Source organism: Crocodylus siamensis, chromosome 11 (assembly GCF_052110815.1).
Source record: "Crocodylus siamensis isolate JL-2025a chromosome 11, ASM5211081v1, whole genome shotgun sequence".
Lineage (NCBI taxonomy): Eukaryota > Metazoa > Chordata > Crocodylia > Crocodylidae > Crocodylus > Crocodylus siamensis.
Genome location: NC_143405.1, coordinates 8625090 through 8643212, shown reverse-complemented (window position 1 = coordinate 8643212; position 18123 = coordinate 8625090). Strand labels below are relative to the sequence as shown.

At 45.1% G+C, this 18123-nt stretch overlaps 1 protein-coding gene across 9 annotated transcripts in view; it reads left to right on the top strand.

The window, feature by feature from the left end:
- FUBP3 (far upstream element binding protein 3) overlaps positions 1-17688 on the top strand; it is a 51525-nt gene extending 33837 nt beyond the window's left edge. For 5 of the 9 annotated variants that reach the window (XM_090021468.1, XM_090021467.1, XM_090021465.1 and 2 more), the window contains 8 exons: positions 1970-2111; positions 7521-7681; positions 8433-8506; positions 9029-9105; positions 11905-11973; positions 14054-14125; positions 14844-14971; positions 16282-17688. In XM_090021468.1, the coding sequence (XP_089877594.1) occupies positions 1970-2111; positions 7521-7681; positions 8433-8506; positions 9029-9105; positions 11905-11973; positions 14054-14125; positions 14844-14971; positions 16282-16290 (732 nt within the window). In that variant the 3' untranslated portion in view covers positions 16291-17688. The remainder of the gene's footprint in view (positions 1-1969; positions 2112-7520; positions 7682-8432; positions 8507-9028; positions 9106-11904; positions 11974-14053; positions 14126-14843; positions 14972-16281) is intronic. The other 4 variants (XM_090021472.1, XM_090021470.1, XM_090021471.1 and 1 more) reach the window with 3 other exon arrangements.
- The last annotated feature ends 435 nt before the right edge of the window (positions 17689-18123 follow it).

Here is an 18123-nt window from a genome sequence, read left to right as displayed (position 1 = left end):
TGCAGGGCTAAAGCCACCATGTAAGATGCAATAGAGGTACTGGAGAAGGAGCTTTGCTCTCTTCTGCTCCATTCTCTTCATCAGCCCTTCTGCTACCCGCTGAGGTACCACCATGTCACTTTATGTAGTATCTTGCCTATCCCTGATAGCACTTAATTATAGGCTGATTCAGGTATGGCAGATCTCTTAGAAATGCACCTGCTTAGTTTTTGGACAGCCCGAATGGTCTCCCGCTGGCTCTGCTTGTTCCCCACATTAGAATATTTCGGATATTTAAAAATGTTTTCCGAACATTGGGGAAAGAATAGAATTGAGACCTTTGGTTACCAAGTAGAAAGTCATGAAAACACCTCCCCATCCTGTGTTCACTGGGGGGGAGGAATACTATTCAGAACGGCACAACATATCGTGCATGTGGGGCTCTTTCCTCATTTTGCTTTCTGTCAGCTCTAGACAGCAGATGCAACTCCTGCATATCCGTCCATTCGCTTCTTGGACTAGATATTAGGATTGTGAAACTCCACTGTTCTTGCCAGAAGGTGATGGAGGAAAAGCTATCTCTCTTTTTTTTTTTTTTGGCTGTTGCTCATACAAGCAGCAAACATGATGTAGGCATATTGGGGAGAGTCCAGAGGAGACTAGTGAGAATATGGGCTTAGAAAACAACCCATGAGGAAAGGTTGAAGGAGTTAGGTTTGTTTAGTTAAATGGAAGAAAGGCAGCGGGGAACACATTGCAGCCTTCCTGTATATACAAAGTGATTATAAGAGAGGTGGTAGTAAAGTGTTCTTCATGCCCACCAGGAAGAGGATGAGGAGAAATGTGCATGGAAAATTTAGGCTAAATATTGGTATGGTCAAAATTTTTCCCCAAATAGGGAAGCAAAATTGACTGGAAACTCCTCCTCTGGAAGTTTGAAGAAACGGGTTTAAACTAGTGGTTCTCAACCTCGTTAGACTCAACCCTCCACCCCGTTCCCCCTTGCCCCCTTGAAAAATGCCAGCTCTTAGCTTTCACTCATTTGACTGCAGAAAAATAATAGGGCAATTTTTCTGTTGCAGAAAACTCAGGAAGACCCCAACAGGTCAGACTGTTTTTGACACTATGGATTCCTCTTTGAAAACTTCTGGGTTTATTTTATGAATCACATACAAGTGTTTGCACACCTAATGATGCTAGTATTATGTAGCACCCCATAGCACCCTTGGATTTAGTGGCACCCCAGAGTGCCACAGCATCCTGGTTGAAAATCACTTGGTTGGATAAATCTTAGATAGTCAAGGCATTGCTTACCTTGTTTCACTGCAGGCAGGTGGATTAGATGAGGATTCTTCCAGCCCCCAGCTTCTGATTTGAATGTCTTTTTCACGTAGTGGCCAAACATTTTATCTAGCCACTTAATGGTTGGGCCCTCCTTCATGCTCCTCTGGCAGCAGAGGAGCATCACTTTGGAGACAGCTGGATTTTTTTATTTTGTCCCTTTTTAATTGTCTTCTGTACATAGACGTTTTTGGAGGGTTGAGAGAGAGTGAGGAAGTGTTTCTGCTGAGGAATTCCAGAACCTGTTGAGATGATGGGCATTTGAAAGGGTTAACTTGGTTTGAGAGAAGCCAGATTTTAGTGCCAAACAGTGTGCATTCATGCCAAGATCCTGCTTGCCTAAGGGAAGCCAGGCAGCTGGCCCCACCCATATTGGAGCCCAGCTAATAAGACTCTGAGCTTCTGTCTGTTGCAGGAAGCTATTTATATTTTATAAAAGCATGCATTTTACACCTGCTGGAATAAAGCTGCAGAGTTAGGTAGTGGCGACCTATACTGATTGTATTTCTTCGAAATCACTTTGGAAGCAAAGCCCCCAGCATTACCTAAGTTGGTGGTATTGCTTATTGCAGTTTAACACTGCTTTGCCTTGTTATATAAAATGGTATTCTGGCCATGAAAAATCACTGGCGATGTTCTTTCTCTCAAGGAACGTGATGGCTTTCAAAATCTGGCTGTAGTCCGGGGAAGAGGTCGTGGTCGTGGAGACTGGAGTGTTGGAACCCCTGGTGGGATGCAGGAAATAACCTACACAGTGCCAGCTGATAAATGTGGCCTTGTAATAGGCAAAGGTAGGTACTGGTGCAATTAAAACTGGAGGGTTAATTTCTCTCAACCTGTCCTGATTGCTAGAGCCTTAAACTTGTTGTGTGACTGCAGGACTTTGCTATTTCCGGTATTTGAATCCGTGGCTTGGCTCATTAGCCAAGGTCACCTAGTGTCCATAATAACTTATAATGAAAAACGCTTCGTATGGTACGTTTTTATTTCTAATGCCTTATTCCAGGGCTGCACAGCTCAAACTCCGTGGGCCACTTCAAAGGCATGTTCACCAATGTATGGCTGCTGCCAGTGGGAATGTGAGCCTTGGCACACTTGCAAGTAGGGAAATTGGATCACATATGCATGTGCAGGTTAAAGAATTGCTGCTCAACAAAGCTGCTGCTTGTGGTAATGAAGAGTTTTTTGACTCACTCTTGCTTTTCAAATTTTTGTTTTGATGCTTGTGGGACAGCAATTACAGAATTATGGCAGGCTACTGGCATTGCTCTGATGGCCTGAATATGGTCTGTGGTGGTGGTTCTCAGCCAGTCTCGCTACCCCCTGGGGTGCTTTAAGATCTTTTCAGGGATTCTGCAAGGTGCCACCCAAGGATTTCACTGTAAGGTGTGCAGACATGATGCACAAGATAAACTCAGCCATTCCCAATAAGAATCCCTTGTGTTAAAAAAAAAATCTGACCTGTTGTGGTCTTTCTGAGTTTTTGCAATAGGAAAATTGCTGTGTTACTTTTTTCCATGGTCAAAAAAATGATTGAAAACTTAGGAGTTGGCAGTTTCTGAGGGATGCCTTCAACCTGAAAGGGTTGAGAGTCTCTGGTCTATACACTACAGACCGTTAAGGATTTATATCTGTGGCCAGTTTCAGACTTGGATATTGCTCTAAGTCTGTTCAGAAATGTGTTTGAAATCTCCTTCAGCGCACATAAAGGATGTATTTTCCCATAGTTTGGCAAAAGTGAAAGATATTTTTTGCTCAATCTGTTGAGAAGTAATTGGGGCAGAGATCAAATGTAGCAAATGTTGTGCCCCCCCCCGGAGTTGGTAGGTCGTAAGTTCTGATGCTGTCTCATAAGTACAATGGGAATCCCCCACCCGTATCAAACAGAGGAGTGATTGGTTAATAGCTATCCAATACTTTGAGCACTTGAGATTGTGTAACATTTGCTTACCATCGGTGCTCTGAGGACCCTAGATTCTTATTCTGTATATTGTGTACATTAAGTCAGATGAACATGTGGTTGTAGCTTTGTCTAGCAGGAGTCTAGATCAGGCAAGGGGATGGCACAGATTTCGCAGGTTAGCGTGTGAAAAATGTCAGCTTTGACATCTCATCACTCGCTTGCTGCTTTTGCGTTGATCTTTCACCACCCTTGTGTCAGTGCTCAGGAAAAGAGGATGTTACCTTAAAGGTTAATATTCTTTTTCCATGGTTGACCTAATCGGGAGCCTCTGTTTTTAAAACACTTAACCCCAAGGACGAGGGGCTTAGCCATGTGGTGCGCTGGAGTCTTGGAGCTAGGCTTGTGGACGAGTCCAGTTGCTATAGCCCCAGGAGCTGCCTGTACTAACAAACTGAGCACTGAAGAGCAGACTCTGCATTGTTTTTAGAGAAAAATGTCCTTAAGAAGGAGATTGTATTACAGCATCAGAGTAAGAGAATAAGTCACACGATGTACTTCAAGTAGCATTGGGCAGGTGTTGTATAGTGGTACCCAAAAACTTGTCTGTGCCCCTCCCAACTATACAGTTGGTTCAAGAAAAGAGATCTCCCACACACACAAATTGCTTCATGACATGACTGAAGCAAGTTGTTGAAATGAGGTTCATACTGTAGCCTCTGTGAAGGAATATTTGGGGAAATGCAGGTGCCATATGACTGTGAAAGCAGGAATTTTTCTTTCTTTTTTTTCATTGGAAATCTTTAAGCCAGTGTATAATAGAAGCAGATATACAGATGTATCCATATAGTAGCACCAGCTGGGATCACTAGAACAATCCCTGTACACTGTTTATTTTACAGCTGTATGATTAACAGGCTTCTCATTCCTAGCATGACGGGGGCGGGGGGTGACTCTTCAGTGATGGCCAGAGCGAAAAGTAAGACTTGCTCACGTTGGACTCAACAATAAGGGGGACAAATCAAAAGAAACTAAAGAATTCTAAAATAATAATAGTACTAACAGTCTGTTTCGGGGTTTGAACCTCTTACGTTGAGGACTGTGGTGGTGGCTGTGGAATTATGACTACCTTAAGTACTTAAATGGCCTATACCTCCAATATTTGAGCACCTATTTCTCCTGAAGTGCCCAGCGAGAGAGAGCAGTGCTGCTATCCCTGTTGTACAGCCGGGGAACTGAAGCACGGAGCATCTAAGGGACTCAAACCCTTGTCTCCCAGGTCCCAGCCTAGTGCCTTGCCAGCTGGACTGTCCATCCTGTACAGGAGCCTCACCTGATGAATGCATGAGTGTGTCATGTCAGGAAGAGTAGATGTAGGTAATTGCTGCTGTGTTCTTTGTTCCTTGTCATTGCTTCCAAGGGGGTGAGAGGAGGGAGGGAAGAAGCTAGGTCTGTTTGGCGTAGACATCAGATCTGTAGTGCATATGGTGCCTGACTTCAGTGCCCTTTCCCTGTGGGCATCAGCAGTCAGCCTCCCAAGAAGGGTGAATGTTTTCTGGGGCGATAGCAAACTGCTACGACTGCCTGGAAGTTGTTTGTATTTTTTTCCCCTTGATGGGATGGGGGTAGGTGCAGCTTTTCTTCTCTGAAAGACTCGGCAAAGGGTGGAGGGGGAGAGCCATACAAATGTCAAGCGCTTTCTCTGTGTGCTGGTGCTTGGAAACAAACTGCGGCCTCGCTGGGCCCCCGCTGGATTTCCATGATAAATACAGCAATATTGACAGATAACGTGGCCGGCCCGGCTCTTGTCAGCTCTGCCTTTTAACAGGTTTGATTAATTGCTTTACAATTTCACGTCCAGCTGGGGGGCCACTCTTGGATCATTTCTGCCCCCCATCAGGTGGAAGAATGGAGCAGGCTGCTGAATACACTCTAGATAGCCACCATGTGCCGAGTGGGTGACCTCGTTACGAAGGAAGGTGAACTCCTTCCGGCACCGTGCAGCAGCGTGTTGGCTGTTTCATCTGATTTGCATGTCCCAAAGAGGATCTCTTGGGTAGGAGGGAGTAACTGCTGGTGTGTATGGGAGAGCGGCGGGAAGGGAGGAGGGCGGGTAGCCAAGGTCTGGTCGTACTTAAAGGAATGAGCGGGCGGCCTTTTGTGAACTAGTGTAGTGATCAGCTCAACTTGACTCTGTGCTGAGTGGTACAAGAAAGAAAGGGTAGGAAAGAGACCCACAACTACTACTCTACTCTAAACCCACCTGCTCCTGTTAACTTGTGTTCCTCAGTCTGCGATGCAAATTGTGGCAATGATTTGAGATAAAACACATTCTAGGCAGTTGTGGTTGAGCAGGGAAACTTATGTAAGACTCCATTCAAAGGAAGGATTTACAGTGCAAGGCTGAGAGATTACTGGTGGCTTTGCTTCTCTGCTCACATTAGTGCCCATCACCAATAGGTGGGTTTTGTTGTTTTGATTCCCCCCTTTTTTGACTAGTCAGAATTTGAGACTGAAACTTTCCTGAACTTCATGATAACCTTTTGCGTGGTAGAGCCCCGAATCCCTTGGACTGAGCTTGGTAAACTGGGACTTAATTTTTTTTTTCAGTTTGCTTTACCCATGTCTCGACGAAGTATTTAAATAAGACAAAACTGCTTGTTTAGAACTGATCTCGCAATGTTCTCAGTTTCCTTGAGGTTGCACAGTTAAAATCAGTCCTGTCTGCAAAAGGATGCGACTTAAGTTTGCCTTGAATCTTCTAAAATGCATGTAGAAAGAGTTAAATGCCTGGGGGCAATTTTTCCTCCCCCAAAAAGGGGGTCTAGAATGTGTGAAAGGTCATGAGTCTGTCGCAGCAAAGTGAAGCAATGCACTTGATGTGCACTGTTTGAAGTGTGTGCCATTATGATAAGGTTCTGGGCTGGTTTCAGGAAAACTGGCAAAATCATGGAAGCTGTTTTCATGTATACAGGAATCATTTTTTACTCTTAACTGATGCTTAGCTTCCTTTCCTTCCCAATTTGTGTATTTTAGCTCATGGCTTTATCCACGCTTGTGAGTTAGAGCTGTGACACTTGCCTCGAGACCTCCTCATTCCCCCCCCTCCCGAATCCTCTCTCCAGCTGAGTGGAGCTGATGTGTATGTTCTGTGAAACTCCTAAAGGAGAATTGAACCATTGTAACATGGGCTTGAAGCCTTTGTTAGGCAAATTTCATTAAGAGACTGAGACCCTCACAGGTCTTCCACAAAATCAAAACCAAATTTTCATTGGCCCCTTTCCAATCTGTTTTACAGCAGTGGTGCTTAACCTCTCTGGACCTGTGGGCTGGATGAGTGGCACTGGCCTGGATCCTGCACACAGGGTGATCTGGCATGTGGGACCATGTCATCTGGACTGCAGGGAGGACTTCCCTGGGGTCTGGAAATGTGACAGCAGTGGCAGCATTACTTGTCGTAGCTCCGGGAACAATGCTGCCACTGCTCCCTCGCCACCAGAATTGTGTATCCAGGGGGAGCGCTGCGGCTGTACAGCATTTGTGTGTGCTTCCTTATCAGATACAGCTAGCTTGCTCTTCTGAAACATTCACCACAGGCTCACAGCATCAAACTGGGAAGAAGCGGGATGGACATTGAAACCTGGCATGGTTTCTGTAGTGTGGCTCGCCAGTCATATTGCAGGGGGAGCGTGGTTGAGCCATGCGACTTAAGGAGAGTGCCCATTGAACAGTCCTTGACCCTAAGACAACTTGGGCGTTTGTCTTGAATGCCAGAGGTGCGTTTCTTACAGTAAACCTGTGGCAGCAGTAAGCACGAAGCATGACACATTGGAAGAATGAGCCCCAAACATTCCCTACCCCCCTGAGGAATATATAATTTCAGTAGCAGTAATGTCTGCCATTTCCAAGGCTTGAAGTTGGTGGCAATTTAATAGGCAGATTCCTTGTTATTGGTCAGTTCTTCACAAAACGCTTGCTGATGCTCCATGCTGCATTTGGTCAACGGCTCAGCTGTGCCTGCACCACAGGATGGTGTACGCCCTTCTAAAGAGAGCTCCGGTGGTCCTGGTGAAGTTCAAAGAAGTCTTGTGAAGCAGTAAAGGCTTACAGTGCAGATTTACAGTAAAGGAGTGCGAGTCCAAGAGTTGTAATGAGGCTCACTACAATATTCCCTTCCATCCTTAGGTCAGGGAAAAGCTGTCTCTGTGGTTCTACAGCTACACTATTAGTCACCTCTCTTTGTCCTTTAAATAATAAAATGCTGCAAGTTTTACCTGACACCTTGACTTCCTTTCTGCAGGGGGGGAGAACATCAAGAGCATAAACCAGCAGTCAGGAGCCCATGTGGAGCTTCAGAGAAACCCACCTCCCAACACTGACCCTGGGGTACGAATATTCACTATCAGAGGAGTCCCTCAACAGATCGAACTTGCTCGGCATCTCATAGATGAGAAAGTTGGTGTAAGTTTCATGTGACATTTCTTCTTTGCTGGGTTTGTCTTTACTTCTTTTTGGAAGTAGTATTTTCACCAGTAAAGATTCCAGTAGATCTGGGTTTGAACCTGTATATTTTGTACTGGGCTCGTGTCAGCCCAGCTTCGCCACCACTTCCCTGTAAGTGGCCAACCTGCAACTTAAATGTAGCTTTCCAGTAGTTCTGGTTTAATGTGGACTTTGTAGTCCTGGAACGTTTCCCCTAGAAGCTAGACATTTGAGACCTGCTTCAGCAAGCCAAATCTATTCTTAGCGGTGTCTCATGATGGGGTGTTTCTTTTACTTGAGATTTTAAATTTGTGGGTGTTGCAGGTTAACAGCAGGCAGTGGATGAGCCAAGTCAGAGATGAGACCTGGGTAAAAGGAGATGGGGAAAATAGTGAACCCAAGTGAATGACTTGAATAGGAGGAAGCTCATTACCCAAGCATTATTGATTTGAGGGTAGACTTTTCAAAAGTGCCAAAGTCTTGTTTGCATTTAGTGCTACCTAGGCTTCTAAGTGCTTTGAAGTCAGTTTTGAAAATGGGACTTTGGGCTCCAGAGTTAAGAGCTACTTCTGACCCTTTTAGCCTTTGAAAATAGGTGCTTGAACTCCTGGCACTGGGGATAGTGCCTCGTGCTCCATGGTTGTTCTTCTGATTGGTAACATGAGTTCTGAGCACGGCTGGCTTTAGGAAGGAGGGGATCGGCACTAAATGTTTGTGGATTCTGTGACAGGGTAACAGCATGGGTGGACCTGGAGGCTTTGGTCAAAGTCCTTTCAGCCAAGCACCTGCTACACCTCATCAAAAGTAAGTTTCCTTTTGAATTTTTTTGAGAAATGTGAGCCCCTGGCCCAGTGACATGGGAAGCATGAGTGTGGGCAGCCGTAGAATGGGGGTTAGGCTGGCATCGAGTCAGAAGAAGTGTGTTGTAGAAGAATCAGAATCCAAGGGTGAGCATGAGCTGAAGCTTGAAAGCCAAGTGGTGGAAGGTCCTCAACTGGAGTTGCCAGTTTCTGGCAAAAATATATTCCACTTCCATAAACATCCATTCCCAGTTATCCTCAACAGAGAGGTTGCTGGCCTCAAGCCTAGGTGCTTGGTGGTGCCCTTGTTTCTAATTTTACTGCTAGGACCTTACACAAGGCCTTCATTATTCCTTCTGCTGTGGATTGGTTGAGAGTTTCTGCAATTCTTGCATTACTCTGTTGTCTCAGCAGTCACTGACAACTCAGTTTTCGTGCTGTTGCTGGTTTTATGCATACAGTTTCTTAAGACAAAAACACCCAACCGGCTGTTGTGTGCTTCAATGTGTGGCATTGTCATCTGCAGTGGTCCTCAGGCATTCATGGCGCAGGGTTGGGGCAGCACTTACCACACGTGGCAGCAGCCTGGACAGCAAGTCCCAAGTAAGTACTTGGCGTTCTTATCTCCGCAAGGTTAGTGTCCACCTCTGTCATCCTCACCCCGTGTGCCTGCAGTAGCCAAGTGGCCCTATCAAACTGCCTTGTGTGGAAGACAGCAGAAGTTACATGGCTTAAGGACATGCTTGCCCATACTGAGGCCAAGGGTCAGTGCTCTTGATATGTGCTTTTTCATCTGAAGGCACGCTGGGAACTGGCTTTAACCCATTCTTTGCTGTTAGCTGCTTGTTTTAAGGCTTCCTTGCAGCCTGTGTTCTGTGTAATAGCTTGGCCTCCCTCCCTGCTCCCATCTAACAAGACCTCCCAGCTCTCTGGGCTGTTCCGCCATCTCTCTTCCCCAGATGAACACTGGCCAACACCACTCAGCCCAAAGCAAGACACTCTGGTACTTTTTGCTGCTTGCCTGCCCTCCTATTATGAACTGTCCTCGTTGCCTGTTTCCCAAACGGGCAAAGTTTGGGAGGAAAGGGAGCAAGGGGTGGGTTGGGGAGGTGGAAGAGAAGAGGTAGAATCTGTCTCATTTGCCAGGCCAGACCTGCAGAGTAGAAGAGGATCCCCTAGTTAAACCACTGAAAGGTTATAAAAACTGACTGGCACCCAAAGTATTAAGCACCAGGAGTTCTGTCTCTTCCCTAAGGGTTAAACAGGAAATCAAGGTCACAGAATGGAAACTAAATCTCACAAACTTCTCCAGGTTCCTCTTTGGCTCTGAGCTTGGACACATATGAGTGTGTGTTTCCTCACTGCATTGTAGGAAAGCAGATCTGCAACAACTCCTCATGCTTCCCAGACTGCCCATGCTCTTGAGTCAGACGGTTCTGACTGTCACTTTCTATTGTTCAGACCCTTGCTAAAATCCTTCTATTAAGGAGAATGAAGTGAATCAGAATGGGGAATGCTACAGGGAGTTAGCGGATGGTAATTGCCCAGATGAAAGAACAAATCTGCCTTAATTTGGCTGGTTCCAGAAGTGTCATCCTGCTGTTGGTCACTCTGATATGTATAACAAGAGTTAAACCAGAACACCCACACACCAGAGACTTCAGGTCCCCAGGAATCCAAAAGTCAGTGTTTCTATCGTGATAGAGTCTTGCTATGCCAAAGACACAGTTTCCCTTGAAGTTTCTGAAGACCTTCTTGTAGGTGTCTGGAAGAAGTAATCCTGCCACTTGAAGCTGTACCTCTGTCTTCAAGCAAAAAATGATTTGGAAGAAACTTGACAAAATGCTTTTCTTCTCTGTTGGGGTGGTAGGGGACAGAGTTGTACATATTTCTTGCATTAAGAAAACTTTTTTTTAATTGGATCCTTGAATAACTTACGCTTTTTGAAACTTCAGGTTTTTTGGAAGAAGCGGGTTTTTAAACGTTAAGTATGTCTTGGAAATAACAGTCTGAAAGCTGTACACTGCTTGGGAACATGCAGTTTCCCACCAATCTTTCTAGTGTGTCACTTCAGATATATACCCTACCTGGAGTACTGCACAGTGATATAAATCAGTGACCCATTTCTCTTTGTGAGAGGGAGGAACTGTTGCACCAAGCTTTTTACAGGTGCTTCCAAGACAACGTCTGCCCCCAAAGAACTTGGTCTAAGAAACATAGCTTTTTCCACTGTACTATAAACGTTTGTAGTAGATAATAGTGTGAGTAGCATTAAAGTAGTAAAACACCCTGAGCATTCAAATGGGCTTATTCACAAGGTAGCATAATAGCATACTTCTAAATTGCTTGTGTTTTCACATTGTCTTTGTAATACCAGGAAAATGCTACTTGCCATTTTTTTCGGTATGTTTCCACTCCAGGAGGGCAGGCTGTCCTGGGGTTTAGAGTGTTCAACTGAAGTTTTTGACTGAAAGGTCAAATATTGTATCCAGAATATGCTTTTTTGCTGCTCAGAGAAAGCAGTTGGTACAGAATATAGCTCTATAAACCTGTTGCAACTAAAATAAAAATGCAGCTGGGAAGTGTAGAATTAGTGGCTTGACTCGCACATCCAGGGATGAGGAGGCTGCTGTGCTTAGCTTTGTGGAGAGAGGTGTTTTGTGTATGCGCTATTACACTTGATCAGACTTGCCCTGCTGTTTTTCTTGAGGTGCATATACAAATCTTGGAAAAACCAGAACCCTCCCTCTACTTGACCCTCTTTGCAAGAACCAAAGGTAGACATTCCCAGACGAGGAGAAGCATACCCACCAATCCTCTTTCCAAGAGCAGTTACTTAGCAGGCTTGAGAGAGGGAGTGAACATTTCCATGTACATATCTCACCCTTCATCCAGCAAAAGTTTGCAAAGCTGATCTGTCATCTTGGTGTCCTAAAGGTCAAGAAGATTTGGGCCACGAGTGGATGGTATAAGCAAAGGGACTTTTGGTGAATATGCTGTCAACAGCTGTTGATGTTTTAAATCTGGGGCCTGTGTCCAGGTAATCACAGTGGCAACCCCCAACCTGACAAATGGAAAAAGCATTCTCCCCTCTGCTGTGCATCCTGAGACCCCAGGAGCATGCACCCATGCCACTACCCCCCCCTCCCCATGCCCTGGACATGCTCCTCCCCAGCTGGGATCAGTGCCTCCCCGCCCCAGCCTTGTGCTGGCTCAGGTGTCTTGAGTCCTGGTGTTAAACCTGATGGGAATGTTGGCTGTTCGGTTCCTTATCCACTTAGAATCCTCCCTGTTCCTGTTTGTAGCCAGGCCCACTCTGAAGGCAGTCTTGGTAAAGAGAGAGGACAGACAAGATAATGCTGTGCTTTAAGCAGACTTCACTGCTTTCTTCTCCTGCTGCAGATCACAATGGTACCCAGTCAGGCCAGGTGGAGCTCACCAAGGCATGGGAGGATTATTATAAGAAACTAGGTAAATACCCATCTCCTACAACTTCTTGTTTTCACACTTCAAGTTTTATTTCAAACCACATTCTGACCATTTCCTCCCCAGCCTGTTCTACGGCAAGTGCTGCTGCCTGGTTTGCACAATCTCATTAGCATTGTCAAGGCGTCGGATGAATCGCTCTTCAGAGCAAACCTCTGATGAACAAATTCTCAAATGTCCCCTTTTCACCAGCTCCCCCCACCCTCCCCTTGTGGGAGGAGGAGCAGACCCCCCAACCCTACACATGTATTTAGATTTTAATTACTTCCCCCATCTTAAACAAATGAACTGGCCGAGTAAAACATTTTGCCGTGAAATGCATTTAGCGGCGTGTCCTTTCAGCCTGCTGTGGACTGTAATTCTCCTAGAAGAAAAGGCATTGAAGGAGGTCCTTTGTTGGCATTAGCAGGTGGACAGTCGAGGCAACCCTGACCTCTGCAAAGAAAGGTCCTGACTTGTAGCTTTGGTCAAGTCTTTTAACCCGCTTTTTATGCCCCTGGACAGGACACTGCTGCCCTGTTCCCTCCACCCACTTCACGCTTTCAGCCTATTGTGCTCACCCTGCCCCCAACCCCTGCCACTTCAAAGCTCTCTTCAGCCTGCGTTGCAATGCAGGGAAGCACCCAGGGTTGTCCATGGAGAGAGGGGGCAGCTAGATGGCCAGAAAAAACACTCTCCTATTATTTTTGCCTGTGTCCCATTCCCATTCACCAGTCCAGTGCATGCAGTGGCTTTTGTGTAGCGTTTGTGTTTTCGTTATGCCTGACTTTTTCTCCTGTATTTCTGACTAACTTGCTTCCTCTCCTGCCTGTTAGTCAGCCCCCTGCACGCTTCTGCAGGTGCTTTGCTTTAGCCATAAGGGTCTGCTAGGGAGAGTACCAACTTCAGGGCCTTTTGCACAGATGGCTGGACTCTCTTCTCATGGAAATTTAGATGTGCTGAGCCTAAATTGAATTGTTATAGTGGCCAGGGTGTCAGCCGGTGCCCCGGTTTGCAGCATTTTCAGGGACACTGTGGTGAGAAGTGGTTGATGGACCAGCTTGTTTTGCAGCAGTTCAGAGCATCTGCACAGCAGCACGGTGTTTTGAAAGACCCGCCCGTGCAGGCATCCCAGCCCACGCCATACATATGTGCAATCCTTCCTTGTACTTCAGGGTGCCTGAAACAGCTTGATCCCAACAACAGCTGGTTATCCCTCCAAATGTCTCTTGGGTAACTTCTGAATGCAAGGCGCTTGGTGTGGGGTGGTGTTGTGGACTGGCTGCACTGATCGTGGTATGGAGCTTAGGGCTCTCCTTAACCCACTTGGGCAAATTTGGGGTGAGCTGTTCTTGATCAGTTTAATGGTTGCATCCCAAGTACTGCTACTAGCTGGCACACTCAACATGGGGAAGGTGCCTGGGATAACCCAGCATGGAAGCACGGACTCCAGACAAGGTGTTTGATCGCTGTCTGTTTATGCCTTCCCTTGGCAAACAGGGCCAAGAAGTCTAGTCCCTCTGATTCAACTGCGGTGAACATGCAAACAGCATACGCTTATCTCACGCTGGTTCTTTGGTACCTCTCTTAATTTAAGTGTGATTTGACATGAGCCAGGCTGCCTGTCAGGGCTGTGCTAACTTTTTCTGCCGTCGCCCCCCCCCACTTTTGAATGTGGATTTGCACTGGTAAGGAGAAGCCAGCGGTCTCATTCCTTGGGGCAGGCCCCCCACTGCAGTCCTCCTCCTCCATTTCTCCTGTGGTACCAGTAGCAAACAATCTCCGGACTCCCAGTTCTCTGGCTGGTTGTGCATCCCCAACAGCTCTCTAGCAAAGGCATTCCAGGTTCAACTGGCCACTGCAGGTGGGGGACTAGTGTGTTCCTCCCTGAGAGGGTACCAGTGGCGACAAACTGGGTGCCCTTATTTAATGCAGTCTCATCTAAGCTAAGATTTGTAGCAAGGTGAAAGGCATACGCAGAGCAATCAGGGAAATGGGCACTCGAAGTGGAGTCAGGGGAGATGTATGGCTAGCTAGAGACTGTCTGTTCCTTATTGACATGCCTGTTGTTGTCATCTTTGCACAGGCCAACAGAGCCAGCAGCAGAACAGCCAGACTGATTACAGCAAGGCATGGGAGGAGTATTACAAAAAACAGAGTGAGTGAAACAGGGTTACTGGAGATGAGTGAACTCTGTGTATAACAAGAGTCGATTTTAATCCAATAACATATGGTCTCCACCCCCGTGCAGTATTAGTTCCCATTCTCCTACATGTTGCCGTTTTGTCCCTGGCTGTTGGTGACAGTGCATGTAGTTCTCCCGCTTGAAGTTTCCTTCTGAACCGTGACCTCTCAAGACCAGGCATTACCAGTCAGCTGCAGTCCACAGTGGGCCGTTCCCTTTCTCGTCCCCCTCGGAGTTGGACTGCAGATGGAAAATGCGTTCACACGTGTATACCTGTGCCTCGGCGTGTCAGGATCGGACTTGCGCAGAAGGCCTGAGCCTGGGCGGGGCTCACGTCCTGAAGGGCAGGACAGCTCTGGACCCAGAGGAATGCCAGCCGTACTTTGGGAGCTGTGCGGGGTGCTCCACAATTAAATGTTCAATCAAGGGATTTTCAAAGCAGAGTCTTCCTGCCCAGTGATGACGATATGTTACCTTTCCCAAGTGCCGTGCTGATTAATAACCTGCCAGTCTGCCTGAGACGCGTCCCGTTCTGTCCAAATGTAGCTGCTGCTCTGTTTCCCAATGCTTGCAACTGTTTGGTTTTGGGGCTGTTTTTGTATTTAAGCTTTACAGGATCAGGTTTTTAAAGAGCTGCTTGCTCCCTTGTTCTGGTGCTCAACTATCTGTTTTCTTCCTTCTCATCATCTAGGTCACGCCGCCTCTGCTGCTTCTCAGGCAAGTTCCCAGCCGGACTACACAATGGCCTGGGCAGAGTATTACAGACAGCAGGCTGCCTACTACGGGCAGACACTAGGGCAAGCTCAGGCCCACAGCCAGGTCCGTATTTATATTCTTCCGAATTCCTCTGCTGCTCTTTCTGTCCCAAGGGGTCAGTTTCATTCTGTGTTGGTCCAGTGTGGCCAAGATCCATCCGGGGCCGTGCAAAGTGAGGGTGACCTTTGTGTCCGAGATCACAAATTTATCCACATTTTGTGGTTTTAACTGCAATCCAGTGTGTTTCTCCATGGAAGAATCCTTTCCAAACCAGGCTGACTGGGTTCTCCGTCTTCAGTTTGTTGGGGTGGGCTTTACGCTGGCCAGCTTTCAACAAGGCACATACCCTGGATAGCCATGTGCAGACTTGGACTTCTGTCCACATGTTTTGTGCCCAGCTTAAACACGTCTACAAAGGTGTGCGCGTGCTTCAGAAAAGCTGATCCAAAATTTAACCAACCAAGGGGGAGAAATCATGAAAAAAGTAACTCCAGTTGTATTATATACATGATGAATCCCATACCTACCTCATCTGCCTCAGGCTAAAACAGGATTTCTTCTGGATCCCACCACAAGTGCCATGCTGATAAGAGGCTTATGCTATGCTAGATTTTCTAAGGAAGATGTCTGTGAGGTTTTGGCAAAAAATCTAAATAAATTGTGATAGGGATTTTTTTTAATGGCTTATTTATTGGGTAGGTAATGGGATACGGATGTTCAGTGCTGAGTCACCATTCCTAACAGCCTAGCAAAGTACAAAAGTTATTATGAAGTTGATTGGAGGAAAAAAAAAGCTTGCACAAATATATATTTTTTCTGCTTGTGTTTTTTTTTTCTTTGCTAACATTGCAAAGAACTGAAGGCAAATGAGTACAAAATTTTTACAGTCCAGATCTGAATTAATGGCATACACCCAGGCGTGTGGGAAAGCTTACTAGCGACAGATAATGCTTGTGCTAGATGGCTTTGATCTGTCTGGCTGTCCCCTGCTTTTTCATCAGTGCTACAGCTCCAGCTTCTAGAGCGAGAAAACTGTTAGCGAAGCTGGGCATTTCCAGAGGGCCGGGGAATATATATTGTAACGCAACAGCTGCTCTGGAGGAGCGTCCTCTCCAATGCGCTGAGCGGTCTGGGCCTTTGGAGAGAGAGAGAAGGTCTTACGTGGGGCGGGGACTTCTGGGAGGAAAATGTGGGGAGGAAAACTCACGTCTCCGAGCATTTGATTGTTGAGGTGTCCTTGCGAGGTGCCCATCCTAATTTGGAGGAGCACGAAGTGATGAGCTGTGTGGTGGGTGGCCACTTCTAGAGATCAGTGCAACTTTGCTGCCATTGAGTAATTCCCTCCTCTCGTCTCTCTCTTTCTCTCCCTGCAGGAGCAGTAGAACAATGTCCTCGTGGCAATTTCTTTTTTCTTGGAATCATTGTGGAAGAAAACCTTTTTGTAACAGAGGTTTCTAGATTTGCAACATTTTGATGAAGACTTTTCTGTTTGTTTGTGAAACACTAGTTGTAGGATAATCTATACTGAACTTTTCTAAGAATCAGGAACAATTAGTAATGTACTAAACTTATGGACATGCTGGTAATTTTGTTTCCAAATTTGTAAAGAAAAAAAAAAAAAACCTCCGGGATTCTTTTTGGAGAGAAGCCAGAGAATTACAGGCACCAAAACGCACCCCAGAGCTGTGACATTTCAACATGTGGTTTTTTGTGTGTTTTTTTTTTTCCTTTGAATATTCAATCTTTTCTGTTGTAACAGAAAGAGTGGCTTGGAAGTCTTAGGTGTTATGTAACAAATCCTAAAAAATGAAAATTTTTAAAAAACAGTATTTAAATATTCTTAAATATGTAAATTCATTAAATGTTTTACTTCTAATTTCTTGTATCTTGGCTGTCTTTATGATTTTATTGCATTTTTAAAAACAACTGAGCTATGGTATGTATTGTAATTAATTATGTGAATTCTGTATTGAGACAGTTACTGTTTTGCTGTCAAGCAAGTAATGGGTGGGGAGGGAGTTTTGTAGGGTTTGTATAATTTCTAGAGTTCTAAAGGGGTAATATAAAAAAAAGTGTTAATTTTTTTAGCAATACATTTTTTCGTGTCTCCATTGCTGGTTGCATTTATGTATCTAAGACCTCCAAGCTTGTTTAAAAAAGAAAAAACAAAAAAACTTCCTCTATGCTCTGAGAAATATAAATACTGTTATTTTTAATATTAAAATGAATCTGCTATTAGTACCTTTAACAAACACTGTGGAACATTAAACCATATAAAAAAAAAAAAGGTAGTAACTATTTTTTAATTCCAAGGTGTTTTTTGCTTTTTCATTTCTTTTAAATATTTTCTTATCTAATATTTGTCAAATTACCTAGAGAAATAAATGAATCTAGTATTAACCACAGTATGCGCTAAATAATTTTGATTTAATAAAAGGGATAATATGATTTCCAATGTTTACTGTAGTGTTTCTTGTACAGATAACAGTGTATTTTTAAAGGAAAAAAAACGGAATTGAAGCTATTTTTTTCTTGCATTTTTAATTGACCTGCGGGACATTCCGTTTTGAAATGTACTGAAGTTACTGTTCTTGGGTTCTTTCCTTATTTTTTTTCCTTATAATGCTTGAAATGTCTAACTATAAAGAAACAATTGGATAATGTTGAGCATGATGTTAAAGAAAAAGCAAAAACAAAAGTGTTCTTTTTATTTGACTGACAGTTGCATTTTACACTCTATATAATAAAATTTCCACAAGGTGTCTTGTGGGTGAAGTATTTTCAGTCTGTTTGACTCACTTTTCTCACTCTCCTCGCCCTGGAAGTGGAGCGCATTGAGCCGTGGTTCGGCAGCTGCTCGCAGCCCCTCAGCTGCATACCTGGTGCTCGTCCTGTCGACTTCAAGCTTGAAATGATTTCGTGTTAATGGTTTTGGATAACTCTGTTGCATCAATTTGAGAGCCTTAAATTCCACTTAAACGCCATTAATGTCACATCGAAGTGTCTTTTGAAACTGCGTGGCTTTAAGGGCTTCAACAATAGGATGCTGCGATTGTAAATGCCCAGGGCCGGCGAGAGTTACTTAATCAAGGGAAGTTTTCTATCAACGGGGACATGAAGGCTGTATCTGCAGCTGCGTAAATGTTTTCATTGCTTGTAAATTGGCCAGCAGAGCTTGCCTTTAAAACCCCCGAAACCTGCCATTCTCATCCCCA